The 19,929-nt window shown below is 34.6% G+C and overlaps 9 protein-coding genes and 1 pseudogene across 10 annotated transcripts; 5 read left to right on the forward strand and 5 right to left on the reverse strand.

Moving 5' to 3' along the window:
* Positions 1 to 859: 859 nt before the first annotated feature.
* Positions 860 to 1,411, forward strand: ZK177.11 (BHLH domain-containing protein; the record flags this gene model as incomplete). Its single annotated transcript, NM_001027346.3, has 3 exons — positions 860 to 996; positions 1,081 to 1,191; positions 1,238 to 1,411. The coding sequence occupies 3 exons, from the start codon at positions 860 to 862 to the stop codon at positions 1,317 to 1,319; spliced, it is 330 nt and encodes a 109-aa protein (NP_001022517.2). The 3' UTR covers positions 1,320 to 1,411.
* A 612-nt stretch (positions 1,412 to 2,023) lies between these two features.
* On the reverse strand, positions 2,024 to 3,320 carry tbx-35 (T-box transcription factor tbx-35). The gene is made up of 4 exons (NM_062658.3): positions 3,058 to 3,320; positions 2,832 to 3,009; positions 2,585 to 2,731; positions 2,024 to 2,530 (listed from the first exon to the last, which is right to left on the reverse strand). The coding sequence occupies exons 1-4, from the start codon at positions 3,300 to 3,302 to the stop codon at positions 2,123 to 2,125; spliced, it is 978 nt and encodes a 325-aa protein (NP_495059.2). The 5' UTR covers positions 3,303 to 3,320; the 3' UTR covers positions 2,024 to 2,122.
* A 2,743-nt stretch (positions 3,321 to 6,063) lies between these two features.
* ZK177.1 (uncharacterized protein) lies at positions 6,064 to 7,559 on the forward strand. Its single transcript, NM_062659.8, has 3 exons — positions 6,064 to 6,564; positions 6,642 to 6,728; positions 6,777 to 7,559. The coding sequence occupies exons 1-3, from the start codon at positions 6,072 to 6,074 to the stop codon at positions 7,190 to 7,192; spliced, it is 996 nt and encodes a 331-aa protein (NP_495060.2). The 5' UTR covers positions 6,064 to 6,071; the 3' UTR covers positions 7,193 to 7,559.
* A 1,040-nt stretch (positions 7,560 to 8,599) lies between these two features.
* On the forward strand, positions 8,600 to 8,853 carry ins-38 (annotated as a pseudogene). Its single transcript has 2 exons — positions 8,600 to 8,636; positions 8,757 to 8,853. Coding segments are annotated over exons 1-2 (134 nt in total).
* A 382-nt stretch (positions 8,854 to 9,235) lies between these two features.
* C17C3.9 (Coiled-coil domain-containing protein) lies at positions 9,236 to 10,201 on the reverse strand. The gene is made up of 6 exons (NM_062660.3): positions 10,130 to 10,201; positions 9,981 to 10,034; positions 9,839 to 9,934; positions 9,715 to 9,792; positions 9,397 to 9,530; positions 9,236 to 9,348 (listed from the first exon to the last, which is right to left on the reverse strand). Exons 1-6 carry the CDS (start codon positions 10,175 to 10,177, stop codon positions 9,321 to 9,323), a joined length of 438 nt encoding a protein of 145 aa, NP_495061.2. The 5' UTR covers positions 10,178 to 10,201; the 3' UTR covers positions 9,236 to 9,320.
* Positions 10,202 to 10,761: 560 nt separating this feature from the next.
* hlh-26 (Helix-loop-helix protein 26) lies at positions 10,762 to 11,665 on the reverse strand. Its single transcript, NM_062661.7, has 3 exons — positions 11,497 to 11,665; positions 11,229 to 11,435; positions 10,762 to 11,178 (listed from the first exon to the last, which is right to left on the reverse strand). The coding sequence occupies exons 1-3, from the start codon at positions 11,643 to 11,645 to the stop codon at positions 10,902 to 10,904; spliced, it is 633 nt and encodes a 210-aa protein (NP_495062.1). The 5' UTR covers positions 11,646 to 11,665; the 3' UTR covers positions 10,762 to 10,901.
* Positions 11,666 to 13,161: 1,496 nt separating this feature from the next.
* Positions 13,162 to 14,328, forward strand: hlh-25 (Helix-loop-helix protein 25). The gene is made up of 3 exons (NM_062662.3): positions 13,162 to 13,320; positions 13,377 to 13,607; positions 13,655 to 14,328. The coding sequence occupies exons 1-3, from the start codon at positions 13,163 to 13,165 to the stop codon at positions 14,070 to 14,072; spliced, it is 807 nt and encodes a 268-aa protein (NP_495063.2). The 5' UTR covers position 13,162; the 3' UTR covers positions 14,073 to 14,328.
* Positions 14,329 to 15,746: 1,418 nt separating this feature from the next.
* Positions 15,747 to 17,017, forward strand: C17C3.11 (Protein kinase domain-containing protein). Its single transcript, NM_001383837.1, has 5 exons — positions 15,747 to 15,922; positions 15,969 to 16,041; positions 16,086 to 16,480; positions 16,615 to 16,770; positions 16,817 to 17,017. The coding sequence occupies exons 1-3, from the start codon at positions 15,758 to 15,760 to the stop codon at positions 16,331 to 16,333; spliced, it is 486 nt and encodes a 161-aa protein (NP_001370446.1). The 5' UTR covers positions 15,747 to 15,757; the 3' UTR covers positions 16,334 to 16,480; positions 16,615 to 16,770; positions 16,817 to 17,017.
* Positions 16,998 to 18,136, reverse strand: hlh-27 (BHLH domain-containing protein). The gene is made up of 3 exons (NM_062664.4): positions 17,975 to 18,136; positions 17,688 to 17,918; positions 16,998 to 17,640 (listed from the first exon to the last, which is right to left on the reverse strand). Exons 1-3 carry the CDS (start codon positions 18,130 to 18,132, stop codon positions 17,223 to 17,225), a joined length of 807 nt encoding a protein of 268 aa, NP_495065.2. The 5' UTR covers positions 18,133 to 18,136; the 3' UTR covers positions 16,998 to 17,222.
* Positions 18,137 to 18,906: 770 nt separating this feature from the next.
* Positions 18,907 to 19,708, reverse strand: C17C3.24 (uncharacterized protein). Its single transcript, NM_001393072.1, has 4 exons — positions 19,692 to 19,708; positions 19,577 to 19,640; positions 19,436 to 19,534; positions 18,907 to 19,010 (listed from the first exon to the last, which is right to left on the reverse strand). The coding sequence occupies exons 3-4, from the start codon at positions 19,496 to 19,498 to the stop codon at positions 18,927 to 18,929; spliced, it is 147 nt and encodes a 48-aa protein (NP_001380100.1). The 5' UTR covers positions 19,499 to 19,534; positions 19,577 to 19,640; positions 19,692 to 19,708; the 3' UTR covers positions 18,907 to 18,926.
* Positions 19,709 to 19,929: the final 221 nt, after the last annotated feature.

The following is a 19,929-nucleotide window of genomic DNA, read 5'->3' on the forward strand; positions in this document are numbered from 1 at the left end:
GACGTTACCGAATAGACTTACAGTACGAGATCTATTTAACGAATGCTCATTCATGTTCGGTCCTTCTATTTGTGAGCTGATCTCTTGACTATCCGCTTTCCTTTCCAAAATTGCCTTCCAACTAGTGTCATTTCAATTTTTCCATCACACTCAACAATACTATCTTTGACATTCTCATGTATGGTAATTGATTGCACATTCCCATGGAATTATTCTGATCGCCATCACATTATATTTGTCTTCTTTGTACGCTTTTATTGATTTTTTTTCTGAATTTACTCAGGAATTATTGAGTTTTGATTTCTGCTTTTTCATCGCAGGTTTTTATCGCAGGAAATATTTGCAAGTTTCCGTGTTTAACTGTCTTCATTTGTAATTCAGCGTCATTGATTACAGAAGCCGCAACACCATGGAAACACGACTTGCGAAAAAAACACAGCTTGCAAATTTTGTATATTTTAAGCTATTAATAAATCATAACATTTTTTATTATAGCGAGACATCAATGCGCCAAGCCCAATGAGAACCAGAGACCTCTTCAAATTTAACAAATTGAAGGCTAGTTATAGATAGTTATAGATATCAGTTTTCTTGTTAAATGTTAATGCATCTCCCCCTCCCTAAACACTGCAGTTGTTTTAAATTTCAACTTTCATGCTAAAAACCTTGAATAAATACTTTTCAAATCAATCAAACATTTTTGAATATTTTTATACATTAATTCGTGAATTTAAAAATAAGCTATCTTATCGAAATAGGAACTATTTTTGGCTAACCCTTTGAAGGATCATATGTTGTGACTTTTACTTTCTATCTCCTGCACCATATGGGCACTTTCTGCCGGATATTATGAAAGAAAATGGGCGGAGCTAAAGAGTGGTCCGGTCTAGGCAGATGTCAATTTCATTTGAAGCTTGTGACTACGAACTCCACAAATATTATCAAAATGCCTTCCAAAAACCAAGGAAATTCAAAACCGGATTGCCACAGAAATAAGTAAGTTGCAGTTTTATTGAAAATTCAGTATTTAAATCACATTTCTTACAAATTCTTTCAAAAACTTCAATTGGAATTCTCCAGAGTGGAACGTCAGAGACAAAGCGAAATTGATGATGAGATTCAAAAACTGATGTGTTTCCTGCCGGACAGACGATTTGGTACACAGAAACTGTCAAGAAATCAGATATTGAAGTAAGTAGTTATAGACACGTTTAATTGAATAATTCTGACTGCTTAGGGAGTTATACGACGTTGCTCTGGAAACATTTGTTGAGAAAAAGCCTGAGGAGTCTACTTCTGCTGAACCAAAGATGGACTGAACACATGATACTTGAATTGAGCTTTTGCACTGTTTCTCTCATTTTATATCATTAGCAACATTTTCAACGACAAATAAAATATGTTACTTTTCTTAACATAGACTCAATTTTCCACAAGGTAAAAATATTGGTGGGCCTTCAAGAAATGAGTAGTGGTAGTGAATTATTGGATACGACATGTAAAATATCTGAAACCTTAAAGTTATTTTAAAAAATCAGACAGAAACTTGCCAACCTCGGAAAATGTCTTCGAATGATAATCTAGTACGAATCTACTTCTCCACAGACCCTGCAAATAAGTTAACATTCTCTGAAAATCATACTCAAGCTTACAATGTTTTGTTCGAGTTTCTATTGGGAATGGTTCAGTATATTCCATTTTGTTTCTCAGAATGTATTATAAAAACGAAAAATGTAACAGAGAACTTAGAAAATGAAGAAAAATGTTCGTTCTGGATATTTGATGCAAAATAGTATGCAAGGAGATAACAAAAATGAATATGGAAATTTATACAAAAAAAACATTGTCTTGCGGAGGTTTTGCACTGGTTTTTCAATTTTTCAAGTCACTTCTCAATCAGAACTTTTTTTGTGAATGTTTCACTGATTTCGAAGCCCGAATTTTTTCATTTTAAAATCGGACCTCCTAGGGTAAACAACATCTAGACGCTTTTGTTAAAAGTTTATTAAATAAAAAAGTAAAATACAAGTTAAGAACACCTTTTGAAAAACATGAATCGATTTCAGAAGACGAACAATTTTGATAAAATATAAATTTAAACTTAATTTTTAAAAAGAAAAAATCAGTAATTTGGAAAATTTGGATACGACATAAAATTTTCGTTGTAAAATGTTGGAGTATTCCATTCGTTTGTGAAATGAGGAAGCGAGTCTGAATACGGTGATGAAGATGGTGTTGGAAAGGATTGCTGACAGAAAATAGAGTCCCAGCATGGAAAATGAGAGCTAGATACAAAATTTGTTGGTTCAAAGGAATGATCTGGTGCAATCTGTAGAAGGGTAGTGCTTTTTAGGTCAAGATCAGGTTTAGACAGATATTGATTCGAAAAACTCTGATGAAAGCTGCTATTCTCAATTGGTTGATTTTCTTCCTGCGATACAGCTTTCAATGTATTCCTCTTATTCTTCTTTTTGGTGTCTTGACTGGAAAATGGGTTGAGTGAGCTCTTTATATCCGCAATTCTTCTGCTCTAAAACAATATGATCTTTGAAAATTCAATGCGAGCAAAAACTTAGAAACTTACACAATATCGTGTTGTTGCAATGAAAGTTAAAAGGGCAAACTTTATTTCAACTGGAGGACCGTGTGCTTGAAAACACCCAAAACAATCTCTGAAGACTTTTTGGATCAGAAGTGTTGGCTGGTATTTACACTGACTTTCGAGGCAAATCTGGAAAAAAAATTACATTCTGAATTTCAGGCTTCCTAATTAGTGGGTGGTTTTCGAAATAAAAAATAAAAATTGTTTCCACTATTTTATAACAACTAACCACTTCATCAGATTCCGAACTTCTAAGATTTGTCACTTTGATGAAGAATTCAACTGGAGATTTCATCCAATCATCTCCTGTTCGAATTTCACTTGGGTGAACGAAAACCTCACTTTCTTTATGATTTGAAACTTTATCGTATTCAGTCCACTGTTTGGTTTGTCTGTTGAATTGGAATCTGAAGATTAAATTATTTCAAACTTCAATTATTCGTAATAAAACTAACCGTTTGTTATTAGTTTTATCAAATCGAAGACTCATTTTGTACAGACAATCAGACTCCAAATTCAAAACATTAAAACTTGGTGTTGGAAAAAAGACTCGTTCCTTATTCACAACAACCTGTTCCATAATATCTGGATGAAATAATTGAAAGACATCAGAATTATGAAGAAATGCTGTGATAGGGATATCCATATCAAAAGAGAGCATTGAAGGACTGGGAGTATTCATGGAATAGTTGAACGACATGTTTCAGAGATTACCAGAAACAATGAATGACTGATTCTGAAATAATTTTGGGATCTTCAAAAAATAGGCGGATTCAATCCAGAATGAGCGTGTGCGTTTTTGGGCGTGAACTACGGTAGTATACTGTTCACTTCACTTCGAAAATTTAAAGCACGAGTATACAGTTGTATACTTTTGGTTAATTGCTCCAAGTATACTCATGCTCAGGTATACGCCAGACTTATCGGGTTTGGAGCACACCACGGAGTTCTAGATATTGATTGGAGACTTGGATGTTGAGGCAATGTTCAGATTTTGTTGTTACTCTGTCACAATGTGCTAATCGGAGTATGCCTGGAATTACAGATGTTCTATTCGCCTGAAAACTTAATCCTGGTTATATTTTGAAACATGTTAATCTTTAATTGCAGATCAAGAATCTTGAATTTTTCCGATTTCTCTTGACATATTCGTATACCTACTAGGATCACAAAAAAGTACTCAGCACAAACAAGTAGAGATTCTGAAGTTGGCAAGCTCCTCACTTCGAAAAACTAAAGTACGAGCATACAACCGTACACTGTTGGTTAATTGCACCAAGTATACATACTTATGCTCTCGGGTATACGCTATACTTATCCAGTTCGAAGCACACCACATAGTTGTAGATATTGATTGGAAACTTGTATGGATGTTGAGGCAATGTCTAGATCCTATTTGCAGCCACTGACCGAGGTCCTCAAACTTCTTACCCAATGCTTGCCAACTTTTCAAAAATTTTGCCCACAAAAATAAATTTTTTGGGACTGCGCAGTATGGATAAGAATTAGAGAGTTTTTAGTTTTTCTCTGCAATTTTGTTTTTTTTTTAAACAATTTTTTGAAGCTTACCAAAAACTTTTTGAGTCCGTCTTTAATACGGTAGGTAATTATTTTCAATCGAAAAAGTATTCCCCAACGAAGAAATTTTTATCGTACCATTTTTTGATTTCCAGAGCATTTTACACAGCTTCTTCTCATTATATACTCCGTGTCGCCTTCTTAGATCGTTTGGACAACGGAGTACTGTAGTTTCTGATTTTTATTTACAGATCATAAGTTTTGAGAAAATGGGAGTAAATGTTAATTTGAAAACTCTGAGAAATATCCACAAACACAAGGTTACTACAGTACTCATTGAAGGCGCACAATCTTTTTAATCACCGGCTACTATACATATGCGGCCAAAAAAGGCCTCATGTATATTTTTTCTTTTCACGATATTCAAATCGTATTCAAATAAATAAATAAATAAATAGTTTCCTCAAGGATATCGGTCCGTCAAGTCTGATTTTCCTTTTCCAGAAAGGTAATATCTAGTCGTACCTGTTTCGTTTGCAGAAAAGGGAGGTGAGACCCTTTTTTTGCAATGACCACGTCATGAACCTGAGAAGAAGACCTGGTGATGAGACGCACAAGAAGACAAGTGTCATTAGAGGAATACTCTTCTTTTCTGAGAGTGAGTGCTAAAGTAAGTCACATTGGTAGCTACTAGCCTAAAATGCCATATATTTGTTCATTTGATATCGTGAAATGAGTTTTTGAAATTCCATATTCTAAACTGTACAGTGAAGGCTAGGGTCTATAGGCTAGGATCTACTATGAAACATTGTTCAAGTTCCAGCAAACAGACGACAGTGTTATTATTATTTAAACAATGCCAAGGGAACATTTTCAGATTATACTTTTTTTCAAACTTTTCGAAACCTTTTTAGTGGCTATTAAATCTATTTGGTTTCCAAACTACTACGGATAATTTTCTCAAGATATTTAGTTCACAGCATGTGTGCATCCCATCGTCAGACCATGTAGGCCGACTCTTCCTCCAAAGGTGGGTTTTGGTTTACGATGACCGACTATAAATAACAACGTATTGATCTCAAACAAATGAGAGACCGCACTAAAAGGGTGATTATGTGTCCCCACAGTGTGGTACGTTTTGTTAAATTGTGTTGGGTGAGCCGTGTTTCCTGCGGGGACACATGATCTTCGGCGCGGTCTCACAAATGACTGTATGACTGTCACCTACACTAGGAGATTCATTCGCAACTGAAAATTACAATCCAGAAAATTTGAAATACTGCATATTCAATTTTCCTATGATTCTATTCCCTGCTTTTCAACATTCGGTTTCAACAATTCAACAAATGAATGCAGTAGTATGTTCCAGGTTTGTTGAAACTGTATAGAGTATAGTCAAGAAGGTCAAGGTTCCTTCCCACGAACCAACATCTGCATCGCCAACTAGTTGTAAACTCCGCCCATGTACAAACCATTCCAGCGTTCTGTTCCGTCTTACATGTTTATAATCATTATTGTCATCCAGTGTCCTCTGAGCTGGTCTTCTTCTCTCTTTGTCTTCTTTTTATTTCCTCCTTTTAAAAGTGTTTTTGACCTACTTATCTCTGTTACTAAAATGTGGGGTTTTAAACTTCTTTAATATTTTATGCATCCAATATTTACTAGATTATGTATCTACTTATGTAGTAGATAATCTAAAATTGATTATTTAATATTGAGAAATCATCATATCATGATTGTATCTACCATTTTGGCGCGCGAACATTTGTAACGAAGGTACCTATCTCTCATAGCCAAATGATCTTTTGCTGCCATTTTTACGCGCCAGAATGTAGTTATTCTTATTGCCTGCAGGTTTCTCAATACCAACTGAGCCTTTCACCATCGTCCGCTTCATTCGTAGTTTGCATATTTTTCTCTTCATTTATCTTCATTATTTTCAGATCCAAACATGGCTTTACAACAAGGAGGCGACTATTACGGCACTTCGAACGTTGTTGCCCAAAAATTCTATAGAGGACAAGATAATCAACGTCCAGCTGGCTGTGTTCTTCCATCAATAGACTGCCTCCTGCATGATAAAACAACCTATTCCGGAAACCGAGACTACAATAATGAAAACTCAAAAGGATTTGCTGAGGCCAATGGTCACGAGATATTCGATCCTCAAGGTTTCAAGGAGACAGTGTCAATTTGCGATCGCAGAGCTCTCGAAGCTCCACCACATCAAAACTATCCGGTTCAAAACTTGAATGGAATGGGTGGAGCCTTTTATAACAGTGACTCAAACGGCCAGCAGTTTGTTCAAAGTTATGATAATCTTCCATTTGGAAAAATTAAAATATCACATGCGTCGGATCAAAAGTCTCGTCCAAAGCCAACAAAACCAAGAGCATCGAGAAAACGAGCAGCCATTGCTCAATCGAAGAAAAAGAGATCAGGAGGTTAGTTGATATTTTGATTTCTTGAATATCACTACTAAAAATATTCGAAGACAATTCAAATATAAATTTTTTTCCAGGTGATCTGACACTTGATGGTCTTGTTCAACTTCTTGGGGAGATAGTCGATCCAGTAAAACTTCAAGCTGAGATTGACGAGCAAAAGAGTAAGGACAAAATTATATTTTGATATTCAATTAAACAATCTTTTTCAGGTCGCCAATCAACATCTCAACCAGACAAAGAGATTGTTCAAAGCAGCCAATACAGTCATAATGGTTTCATTCAACATGCTTCCCCACAAATCTATAACTACAATTATCAGGGATACACCATGGTTCAGGCTGAAGCTTATCAGCCTCAATATCAGGAGCACGTGCAATATACGCAATATTCTCAAGGACCAATTAATCAAACCAACATCCAGGAAGTGCAAAGTGAAGATTCTGAAGGAATCTACGAGTATTTTGTTGATCAACCAAACTATTCCAACCAAGGAACCAATCAGGGAACTTGCCAAGGATTCATCCAGATCAACGGAAATTTCCAAGAAAACGTCCAAATTGTCAGTCAAGACAATGTTCAAGGAAGCAGCCAAGGCTACATCCAAGAATACTACCAATATGAGTAGAATCTCGAATCTCATTGAAAATCCAGTATTTATATTCTCCACCTCTCATTTCTTCTCAAATCAGAAGAAGCAATGCTCCTTCTCATAAATTATTACCTAGTTTGAAATTACAATAGCTTTAGTACGAGTCCCCCAGCCTTCCACTCTTTCGGTTTATTTGCAATTCGCAAATTAATTCAAAAAATTCAAATCTTTTGAGCTACTAGAATGTTTCCCTATATTTTTTATTTTCTTTAAATCTGTATTTTAAACAACCCTAATCATTTTTGCTTCTCATAAGTTTTACCTGATAATATCGATTGTTCCTAATCAAGTTGAGCTTTATGCGTATCAACTTTTCATAATGCGAATAAATAATATGCAATTTTAAAAAGTAGAATATTGTCAGTGAGGATGTAGTTTAATTATACCAAAATAACCAACAAGACCGAAAAACACTCGAAATTTTAGATTGTTCTATTTTCAGTCAAAGCGGTTAGACAAACTGCCAAGTTTTCCAAAAATGCCTACTCTTTGAGAAATTTCATCAATTCTTCGCGTTCAAATTACAGCAATACAAACTGAGTTTGAGCCTTTAAAAAAATCTTCAATGGTTGTACACCACACTCCAATTCCGCATTGTTCATTCAAAGTTTGAAAATTCCAACTTTTGGCATTCTGAGTTTTGTGGGAAGTTGTGCAAATTCTATATATTTAGCTCCGAAGTGTGAACTTTCATAAAAGTGCAATGATTTTGAAAAGCGAACTCTGAGAACTTTGTTCAAAGTATTCAATGCTCTGCTCAAAATGTTCAGATTTCAATCGTGCGAAACAGAAGAATTTCACTTTGGTCTCAACTACCACGAGGAAGTACAACTTTTTCATTTTCAAAATTTAAATAAAATGAATTTTCTATTTCGAACTTTGTTCTCAAAAACAATTTTTGTAGCACGCATTTTTGTAAAAAATACTGTTATCATGGGGTTTTGGGGTTTTTATTGATCTCTAATGTTTCCAGAGGTTTTGTGAGTGCCCATATTTAGTGTATTTGAACTTTGATCCAATTTTATGCATCCATTTTTAGCTTTCTAGCTCCATGACACTGAAGCAAGTTAGATGTGTCCTTTTAGATAAACACTGAGAAAAGATTATCTGACTCCGCCTTAACCTTTCAGTGTGTTCTTGGACTCGTGAAAAAAATTTGTATAAAAGAGCAGAAGAGTGCTGAAATTACAAATTTCAACTGGAAAATATGAATCTTTTTCTCCTCGTCTGCATCGCCTTCGCCATTATTACTGTAACTAGTTTTACCCCCGATGAAAAATCTCAAAGGAGGAGAACTTGATCGAGCTCTATAAGCCCCTCCATCAAAAGACACGTGGATCCCGCCATGTTTTTTCATACAAAAAACATTGCGGAAGAAGAATCGTTTCTTTAGTGCAAGCGTGTGGAGATCCAGCCCCAGGCATGTTCTGTAGTTTAAAAATAAAATTTGAAGTTCTTTGGAGTAAAGAAGATAGGATCTCCGCGTTTTTGATACCAATTTTATTTTAGTTTTTAGTACGCCTGAAGTTTTTACTTTCAGACGACAGAATTGATCACGATCTCTCCATCGACTGCTGCACCCAGAATTGCTCATCGGAGTTTGTGAAAAAGATAATGTGCCCCAGCAAGCTATAGTTTTTTTATTAATTTTTTTGTAATTTTCCTTTTGATTTCCCCCAAACTTCAACATTTGTCAAAATTGTTTGCAAAATAATCGTGTCAATGCAGCTGTTCAACAGTTTAATCGTCTTTAATAAAATTATCTATTTTTCAATTTTCGTGCACCGAATTCTTCACAGAAAAAGGGCCAATCTTCCTACTTTTTCCGAAAGCTCACAGAGGAAGTTAACATTAAAAAAAAGAATTTCAGAAAAAAGAAATCACAAATTAATGAACAACTAATAGTTTCTAGTAGTTCAGGTATGAATTTGGAATTTGTTTCCAATTGTGGTTTCAAACAAGCAGTTTAATTAAATTATCTGTTCTTTCGCATTTTTATTATTATTATTGATTGAAAAATTATCTTCGAAATGTTTATTTTTTGGTACTAAAATAATTGTTCAAATAAAAAGCCTTCTTTTCGACACATGCTATCCCGTAACGATCATTTGTTCAAATATGGCATCCAGTACCTGTAAATTAAAAAATATGGAAAATAACTAGTTATCATGAAGTCATACCTTTGTCTCCATGTAATCCTTGGTGACTGAAAATTGGTCTGAGTTTCAACATCGCGAGTTGTGTTGTTCAACTTTTTTGCGACAACGTTGCACAATGCTCTAATGCAATTTTGGAATTTGATTACACAGGGATGCTGAATATTTAACAATTAATTTTTTTACAAATATAAATACTGATTAGCTCATGCAACCCATTCCAGGTGCCTTCACGGCAGCCAATGCATACTTTGTAAAAATGAAATGTATAAATATTCTAATGCAAAAACCAAGTCACTCTAGAGAAAAAAAACGTGCAAGAAAAACATAAAACAAACGAACCGTTCGATATTCGTCCGGAATTGTAGATATTTCCTTCTCATAACGGTCAAAGCAACCAACAATATTCTCCAGTTCCGCCTGTAACATTTGAAAGTTGAAAAACGTTTTGCAGCTTACCGCTTACCGTGCAAAAGCTAGTATTTGCGAAAACCCTTTGACATTCTTCGAACAAATCATTAGAAACTGATTTCAGTTTTTGCAGTGCTGTATACGTCTTTTCCTGAACAAGATTTCAGAATCAAATGTAAAAAAAATCAAATAATTACCTTCTCCATTTCCGTTTCAGAAATAGTCACCATAGTCAAGATTTGTGATTGGTTCTGCGAAAAATCAGATAAGGAAGAGATACACTTTTAATAATAGTTTTTATGAGAAATTTAGTCCTGTAAAATTATAAATACAATGTTTCACTCACCTCTGCAACTGCCTTTCGCTCGACCTTCAGCCGCTTTTTGCGTCCCATTGTTGTTGGTCGAGCTCTCTTGAAAAACTAATTTTTCTTATTAAATGGTTTTTATATTTTCAATTCAAAGAAATTGAACACGTGTTCCAAGTGTTTATTTTTAATAGTTGTGCTGACATTTTTTGAATTTTCTTTCACAGTTTCTTTATTTTTCAGGGTTCGTAAACCAAGTTGCCGGTTGCCGAACTTTTTTCGGCACTTTGGCAACTGTCCATATCAACGTCAAACATTTTGTAACTCAAAAAAAAACATGCAGAGAGCCTGAAAAAGCTAGAATTTCACTGTAAACGAAAAAAACGACCATACATTTTTCCAAAACGCTCAAAAATTTAATTTCGACAAAAAAAACTTTGAAACCTGGTTGCCGAAAAGTTTCCGAAGTTCCGGCAACCGGAAGTTGCTGGCTGCCGAAGTTTTCAGCGTTCGGCAACTTTGGCAATTGCCGGTTGCCGAAATTTCTTTAAATCTCGGTTGCCGCACAGTCCTGGTAAGAACGCAATTCAGTTCTATAATTTTTCTCCAATTGCTACGCATCTGTTCAAATTATCATGCACACTGTGCTGAAAATCTCAATATTGCTGTGTGTTAAACTTGAATTTATTATCTTGATGTTACTTTTTTAAATTTATTAATTTTCAATGAATCGGGATGCAAAAGATGTCTAAATAATGTTGAAAACTGTTGAAAAAAATTGGAGACCAATACGATTTTCAGCTGAATCTCTTCAGCCAACAATATCGATATCTTTCTCATTTTCTTCTATTTCCAGAGCGTCAATTTCGAAGCTGGAACTTGGGACAATAGGAATCTGAACTGTAGGCATGTGAGGAGGATAAAGTGAAAATTGATTGTATGAATTGAAAACTAATGGCGAATAAACTGGGAATACTGGGAGAAAAGGAAGTATTGGAAATGGTAGGCAAGGTACTGTACATGTGATCGACTTTCCACGAATCACTTCAAAGATGATTTCTAGAACCTTCAAATTCTCCATTTTGTCTCTGAAAAATACGTGTTTTTTAATTTATGGCCAATAAAATCTAAAACCTACATTTCTTCTGAGCTACTCAAATTATTCAATGCAATAAATTTTCTGAGCTCTCTGTACGCGGCAACTCTCTTATTTCGGCGAACTTGTTCCCGATCGCTTTTAATCTTTTTAATACTTCTAATTGGTCCAGGCGATGTTGAAAACGATTCGTGATGAAGTTGAATACCAGATAACAATTTCACAATACGAAATAGAACCTCTTCTTTTCTGAATAGACATTAGTTGAGAGTACGTTTTTTTTTTTTAAATAAAATAGTAGAAAACTTACGAAAGTTTTTCAGATTCCGATTTTTGAACGATTTTCTTGAATTCATTCAACAGATCATTAGTATCATCTCTTCTTTGTTTTTCTGTTTCAGATCGATGTCCATGTGAAGAAGGGGACCCAGATGATGACGAAGTTGGAGAGGAAGACATTATGAGTCAAGGATCTGAAATATAATAATAATAGTTAACAAAAGATTATTAGACAAAAACCGTAATAGGGAGACTACAAAATATGAAAGGCAGTTCAAATTAAAGACTTATGAAAACGTTGAAAAGAACCAACCTTACAGTTCAAGTATGCAAAAACATAATGACTACCTTCCATTATATGTTCGAGTTTTTTCTTCAATAGGCGGGGATTCTCATCGTTTGGAATATCATGGGAATCTGATATCCATACCTTTATTACGCGTGGTTCTCATGGTGCATCGAGTACCACATCTCCAGTTCTTGCCGTGGCAGCCTGAGAACCCAAGCAATGCGAAGGGTCACAACCTGAACGAAGTTATTGATTGGTGGGAAAAAATAATCCTGAAATGAATATTTGGTAAAATCGGAGCTCGATGGAATTTAAAAATGTAAATATATAATACAAAAGAAGAATTTAGAATATTTAAAATAAAAATGCATATTAATTAACTCAAATAATCAAATACATGAATTAGGTTATAGTATTTTTCCTTTACATGATAGTTTAAAATATTTATATCAAGCTGTTCTAGAAATGTTTTAAAAAACAATATCCAAGTTTAAAAAAATCTCAATTTATTTTTAATTTACGAGGTTTCCATCTCAGCGTGTGACACTTTTCTTATAACTTGGCACCTACATGTATCCGGTGTGAATTTTTTCTGTTGCTGTGTGAGCATTTCCAGCAAACCGGAGTTCTCAAAATCAGTAAGGTTATATGTTAAAATTAAACTGGCTTATTATTTTCAGAAAATGAAAAACTGCCATATTTGAGTGATAAACTGAATGAATCCGTAAAATTTGGTAGTTGTATGTTCTATGCATTATCATATACATCAATCTGGTAATTTTTATTAGAATCAGATCTTGAATATTGGAAACTTTGCGAATTAAAGACAAATAATGATTAGGCAAGCTGATTAAATGAGTGATAAAAATGGTTAATGTCAATTCACAGTCTCCGCCGAAATTTCCCAGGCTGTACCCAATCAATATCCAGTCGTGGCAAAACTGGAGATGTCCTGACTCGTTCTCATGAGAACCTCACTGATGAACCATGGGAACCCGTGATGGGGACTGTAAAAATAGAGATTTCAGAATAATTCCCATGGCTCCAAACGCTTGATACAAAGCTCCACCCTCTGAACAATAATGGAACTATAAAAGGTAACCATTTATTCATTGTTCATTTACTTTCTTAGTGGATCACTGGTCTGCTGGTTTAGTATACTTTTTGATAATTGTAACATCAGGAAAGTGTACTGATTTTGATCAATTACTTTTAAAGCATTCAGTGAACTGTATACTTCTAGAAAAACAGTACGAGTTATCTCACTAAACTAAATCAATTTGTGCTGCTTTCTTGGTCCCATTTATCTGTTTTGTCACAATTATTCCTTTTTAACGGCTCATCTTGAATTTTTATAAATTCTACATTTCTTATTGATTTTAAATTAATGAAAATTATTAAATTTCAGATGCCAAAAGTTATTCAGTCTTCAATGAGCGATTATCGTTCCGTCCCATACAATCAAACTCCAAAATCAGCTTCTGAACGGAAAAGAAGAAATATTACAAACGAGTTGATTAACGAATGCAAGACGATTGTTCAAAAATCAGAAGAAGAACATATATCGTAAGTTTAAATACTCTGTTAGCTTAAAATAGTTATTAAACTAATTCATTTTTTAGACAAGAAGTAGTTCTCTTCCGAATTGTGAAACTTGTGACTGGAGTTAATCTGGAATCTAATTTCTCATCGAATGACCTCTCCGAATCTACAAGACGGAAGTTTGATACTGAATCCGAAAGAAGAAAAGTGAAGACTGAACGTGAAAAGATTCGAAGAAAGAAACAAGATGACTGTTATGCTGAATTGAAATTCTTCATTTTGAACAAACAAATGGGAAGTTACGAGCAACGGTAAGAGTTTCATTATGGCTAATAAAAATTCAAAAAATTATTTTCAGATTAAAACTTGAACGGATCACAATTCTAGAAATCATCATTGATTACATTAAACACAATTCCGATCTTCTGTATCCAGAAACAATTCCCCAAATACTTCCTCTTTTAGCTGGAAAATCAACTGCTACTTGTGAGAACAAAGAGAATGAAAAGCCAAAAACACGAATGGAAGTGAAGGATCTCTTCCCAAGATTGACGTTTCAAGAAGTTCAAGAATCCCCAACATCTACTTCTCCATTGCTCACATTTCCATGTATTCCAATGATCCCAACTACTCAGTTCAATGTCTTGTCAAACTACAACACCGTTCCATCAATATTTTCTGCTCCCCTCCGATTCATTCTTCCATCACTTCAAATCTTAACACCAGAAACTAGTGACGAGGAAGAAAATGAAGAAACCCTCGATATAATTAACTAGTCTATCGATCTCCTGCAAATTTACAATTTCTGAAAAAAAACTTATTATACTCTATTCTAAGGCTGTCAAAACTTTCCTGGTTTTCTTTCATTATATTTTTCACATCCCCGTAATCTCAAATTATGCCACATTCACAATATCAACTTGTCATTGTTTCATTATGTCACCAAACTTTTTGAATGTTTATCTAATGCCAATATATTGAAAATGTATTATACTTATGATAAGCCAAATTCTAATAAATTGAAATTTTGTTTTCACATTTCAACATTAATTTGTTCATTCTTGCCACATACCAAACCTATTGACCTACACCTGAGTATTGTATTAGAGAATATTCAATGGTGCGCTCTTCAGAAAATTCAAAAAATTTAAACTTACGTCAAAGTTTTGTGGGATGTCCCATTCTGGAAAAAAAACACATAGGGAAAATTGAAAAAGTGGCGATAAACTTTTCCATACGGGGAAGTTCTAAAATTAAAGCTTTTCGATGTTTTCTTAAATGAAGCCGGTCAGCAGATTGTCGACATCATCCGGAAACATCCGATATTCAGTGAAGCTGGGACAGGATGTCATTTTTGAGGTTTTTTGAAAAATTAATAATCTTCCCTACTAAATCATTTGAAAATTTAATTTTTTCGGAAATTGCAATCATTTTAAAAATTAGTTTCTAAATTTCCCAAAAAAAGATAAATAAATAAAACCGAAAAAACTTTGATTTTCGCTGCGAGACCCGTAGATGGACAACAAATTATTTTGCCATTTTATGGGCGTGGCTTTCCCCTTTTTATAGAAAATTTTGGTTGAGAATGTAAAGGGGATGTGTTTTTTTGAAAATGTTCAAAAACAAATCTTTAGTTCTAACTTTAAATTGCGTAACTTTTTGTATTTAGAGCTCGGAAAAAATAATTAGAATGTCTCTATAATTTGCTAGTTGACAACTATGTAATTTTCTGAAAAAGTTGACAAAAATTGTTTGTTTGAATTTTTTTTTTTCATTTTTCACAATTTTATAGAATTCTCTTGTTTTTGAGTGTAATTTTTGAATACAAAATTGAAAAAAAATCTAAAAATGTTCTGTAGAAAGTTGAATTAACTTAAAGTTCAAGGAACCGAGTGGGCGTGGCCAAACGAGACTCCAAATTCCGCTGGGCAGTTTGTAGTGGGAGTTCAGTTTTAAACTATTTTTTCGAGCTTTTTAATTTGAAATTTTGATTTTTTTGGAAATTGCAATCATTTTAACAAAAATTAGTTTCATAATTTCCCAAAAAAAAAAGATAAATAAAAAACACCGAATAAACTTTGATTTTCGCTGCGAGACCCGTAGATGGACAAACAATTATTTGGCCATGTTATGGGCGTGAGTTTCCCCTTTTTATAGGAAATTTTGGTTGAGAATGTAAAGGGGATATTAGAATTGTGTTAATTTATATTATATATATATATATATATATCAGAATAAAAACAATTTGAAATAATTTTGAATCAACAGTCCGGATTTTTGAAAATCTCCTTTTCTAGTTTATGAAGTTAATTTTATTGCAGAAAAAAACAAGAAAAACTTTTTTTGAACGTGGACTTCAAAGATGTGATAACGTTGTGTTTAAAAAAGTTCGTCAACGACAAGATCAATATTTTCCGAAAATCCATAAATAATTTATTTTCAAATCTATTCTCGTCACGAGATGACGGAGGCTCCCGTTATTCAGCTAAGTATTGACTATAGAGTTCGTCGTTACAAGGTTTTCAAGAAACTTGAAGATGGTGAATTCGGAGCAGTGTATGCTGTGCGAGATGATGCTGGAGAGGAGCATGTTTTGAAGGCTCAGTTGAATACCAAGGAGATATATGTGAGTTAATACTGTCGAACCATTAAGCAGAAAATGTTATTTTTAGTCGCTGAGAATTGAGCTTTGTGTGATGACAAAGGTATCTGAGAAGTCGCCCAGCCACATGCCTACTCTCATTGGTATGTAGTACACTTTTGTAGGTAACCGTAACCCCATCTTTCAGACAAGGGACGCCATGACAACTTTAACTATATTGTCATGAAGCTTCTTGGGAAATCCCTGCAAGATGCTATAAAGACTGGGCCTGATGGTCATTTGACATTTGGGCTCTGCGATTGGGGCATCGTTTCAATGCTTGGAAGCATTGGAAGATTTGCATTGGAGTGGGTTCTTGGACAGAGATGTGAACCCTGGCAACTTCTATCTCGGAAGAGCAAGCCAAGGCGAGCTTCGCAACATTTTTGTTCTTAGATTCGGATGTTGCCGAAAGTATGTAGATCGCGAAAATTTGATGCTCGAGCCAAGAAAAACTGTGCCATTTCGTGGAAGCCCTCGATATGCACCGCTTGCATCACATAATACGGCGGAACATGGACTGAAGGACGATTTGGAAAGCTGGCTAGTTTAATCAATTTAAGAACTAGTCATTTATGTGATATATTCTGTAAAGATGCCAGAAGGCCAGATTGGGTTATCACTTAGAATTGAAAATAAGAATAATAGTTTTTATTTGAGAAAATGTGTTTTTCTAGGTTCTACATGCTCGTCGATTTCACCAATGCAGCTCTTCCCTGGAAAAATGTAAATGAGATTGGCGAGATTGGTGCGATGAAGAAGAATTCCCGCTTCCAACCGATCATGGGCCAATTCCTTGCTGGCTGCCCAGATGAATTTCGCTTGATTATGAAGTGAGTCTCTACCAAAGCTGATTTATTCGTAATTTTCCATTTCCAGCTATATCGACAGTCTTTCGTTCTTCAAGGAGCCCGATTATGAGATGATCTATACAACACTGCAAAAAGTGATGCTAGACAAGGACATTGAAGAGTTTCCGTATGACTGGGAGATGGAATTTGGTGTGGACTAATGGAACTTTGATTATACATACTTGTCTTGCTTGTATTCTGGCTAACAAATTTTACCGAATAAACATTCATTTTCAAACAGAATAATTTAGACAAGACTATCACGTGAGTAGTAAAAAATCTTCAAAAATAGATTGCGACGCGATGGGATGAAAAAGTTCGGGAATATTGGCCATAGAAAGATAAAAAAATGAATCAAAAACGCAATATAGACAATGAAGATTTTCGAAAAATTGCTCAGAAACTAATTGTAAGATCTGGAAGAACTTGATAGACTAGTTACTAATATCGACGGTTTCTTCATTTTCTTCCTCGTCACTAGTTTCTGGTGTTAAGATTTGAAGTGATGGAAGAATGAATCGGAGGGGAGCAGAAAATATTGATGGAACGGTGTTGTAGTTTGACAAGACATTGAACTGAGTAGTTGGGATCATTGGAATACATGGAAATGTGAGCAATGGAGAAGTAGATGTTGGGGATTCTTGAACTTCTTGAAACGTCAATCTTGGGAAGAGATCCTTCACTTCCATTCGTGTTTTTGGCTTTTCATTCTCTTTGTTCTCACAAGTAGCAGTTGATTTTCCAGCTAAAAGAGGAAGTATTTGGGGAATTGTTTCTGGATACAGAAGATCGGAATTGTGTTTAATGTAATCAATGATGATTTCTAGAATTGTGATCCGTTCAAGTTTTAATCTGAAAATAATTTTTTGAATTTTTATTAGCCATAATGAAACTCTTACCGTTGCTCGTAACTTCCCATTTGTTTGTTCAAAATGAAGAATTTCAATTCAGCATAACAGTCATCTTGTTTCTTTCTTCGAATCTTTTCACGTTCAGTCTTCACTTTTCTTCTTTCGGATTCAGTATCAAACTTCCGTCTTGTAGATTCGGAGAGGTCATTCGATGAGAAATTAGATTCCAGATTAACTCCAGTCACAAGTTTCACAATTCGGAAGAGAACTACTTCTTGTCTAAAAAATGAATTAGTTTAATAACTATTTTAAGCTAACAGAGTATTTAAACTTACGATATATGTTCTTCTTCTGATTTTTGAACAATCGTCTTGCATTCGTTAATCAACTCGTTTGTAATATTTCTTCTTTTCCGTTCAGATCCTGATTTTGGAGTTTGATTGTATGGGACGGAACGATAATCGCTCATTGAAGATGGGATAACTTTTGGCATCTGAAATTTGATAAGTTTTAATCTTTTTAAAATCAAGAAGAAATCTAGAATTTATAAAATTTCAAGATGAGCCGTTAAATAAAAGGAATAATTGTGACAAAACAGAAAAATGAGACCAAGAAAGCAGCACAAATTGATTTAGTTTAGTGAGATAACTCGTGCTGTTTTTCTAGAAGTATACAGTTCACTGAATGCTTTAAAAGTAATTGATCAAAATCAGTACACTTTCCTGATGTTACAATTATCAAAAAGTATACTAAACCAGCAGACCAGTGATCCACCAAGAAAGTAAATGAACAATGAATAAATGGTTACCTTTTATAGTTCCATTATTGTTCAGAGGGTGGAGCTTTGTATCAAGCGTTTGGAGCCATGGGAATTATTCTGAAATCTCTATTTTTACAGTCCCCATCATGGGTTCCCATGGTTCATCAGTGAGGTTCTCATGAGAACGAGGCTGGACATCTCCAGTTTTGTCTTGGGACCATGCGAAACTAGACGACTGGATATCGATTGGGTACTGCCTGGGAAATTCCGGCTGAGACTGTGAATTAGGATATTGGCACTGTGTTAATTTATTCTATAAGTTTATAGTAGTATCAACTGTACCGGATGAACAACATTTTAAACAGAAATATCTCGAAAAGAAATAAAATAGGAGAAAACAACTGAAATTATTTTGCCAGTAATTCTAAACAAGATTGATTTGCAACAGTTTCTTCGAACATAATTTTTATATAAGAAGATATCTATTTTGAATTGACAGTGGTCAACAGAATAAATATGGAGAACAATCATATTGGAAGAGCTGGAATGCAAAAGTGAGAGGAAATTGATTTGAGCTCTTCGATTATGGACGCAAAAATGGCATGGCGTGACTGAAACGACATAAGTTTGAAAGTTGATAGGACGATTTATAATATAAATTGTGTTCCCTGTTTGCTCCAATGATATGAATTTCGGCAACAGTATCACTACAGTATCACGACAGTAGCCTTATAATAACCCGCCAATAAATTCATTTGATCTTCGCTCATGATCTCAGAAACGATTTTTAGTTTTATTACAATTATCATACAGTATCATGATAACAACGGAGATTGCCCGTGGAATAGTTCAGCTACTGGAATATTGGCTACAGTAATCCTATGGCAGTAGCTATGACCTTAAATATACTCACATCTGTCTCCCAAATTACAATTTTTTATTTTTTATTCTTTAATATATTAAGCCATAAATTTCATCGTACAACGACGGAAGACAATTTTTGGAAACTTGCCGAGTCAAAATTATCATGACTCACCTTGGAGATCGTGGAGGAAGCCAGATCATTTGTGGCAATCTCTTCCTGAAGGCGGGTTTCCATAATTCTCACAGATGTCTTGAAACGGTCCTAGGCATTCTAGAAATGTAATGTGATGACGAATAAATGTATATTTCTAACCTTCCGGATTATCTCCAAAAGAGCCTTTGCTCGGTTATATGTGGCACGGTCGACGCCATTGGCGGTCTGAATATAAAAGATGAGTTGAATTTCAGAACGAGATTGAAATACTCACCTTTTTCATTTCACTTCTTGCCTCTTTTTGAAGCTTTCTGCGGTCCATTTTGTAGCAGATGTGAAGGTAAGATCTGAAACTATGAGCAATAAATTAATAGCGAAGTCAAGTCAAGTGATTGAATGTAATTGGTGAGGAAATTAGTATTCAATTTCAATCAAAATCACTGAAACTGATATTTCCGTTTTCAGTGTTCCAAAGTGTACCAATTGCCAACTAAAAGGTTATGTGAACAAAC

Source organism: Caenorhabditis elegans, chromosome II (genome assembly GCF_000002985.6).
Source record: "Caenorhabditis elegans chromosome II".
Lineage (NCBI taxonomy): Eukaryota > Metazoa > Nematoda > Chromadorea > Rhabditida > Rhabditidae > Caenorhabditis > Caenorhabditis elegans.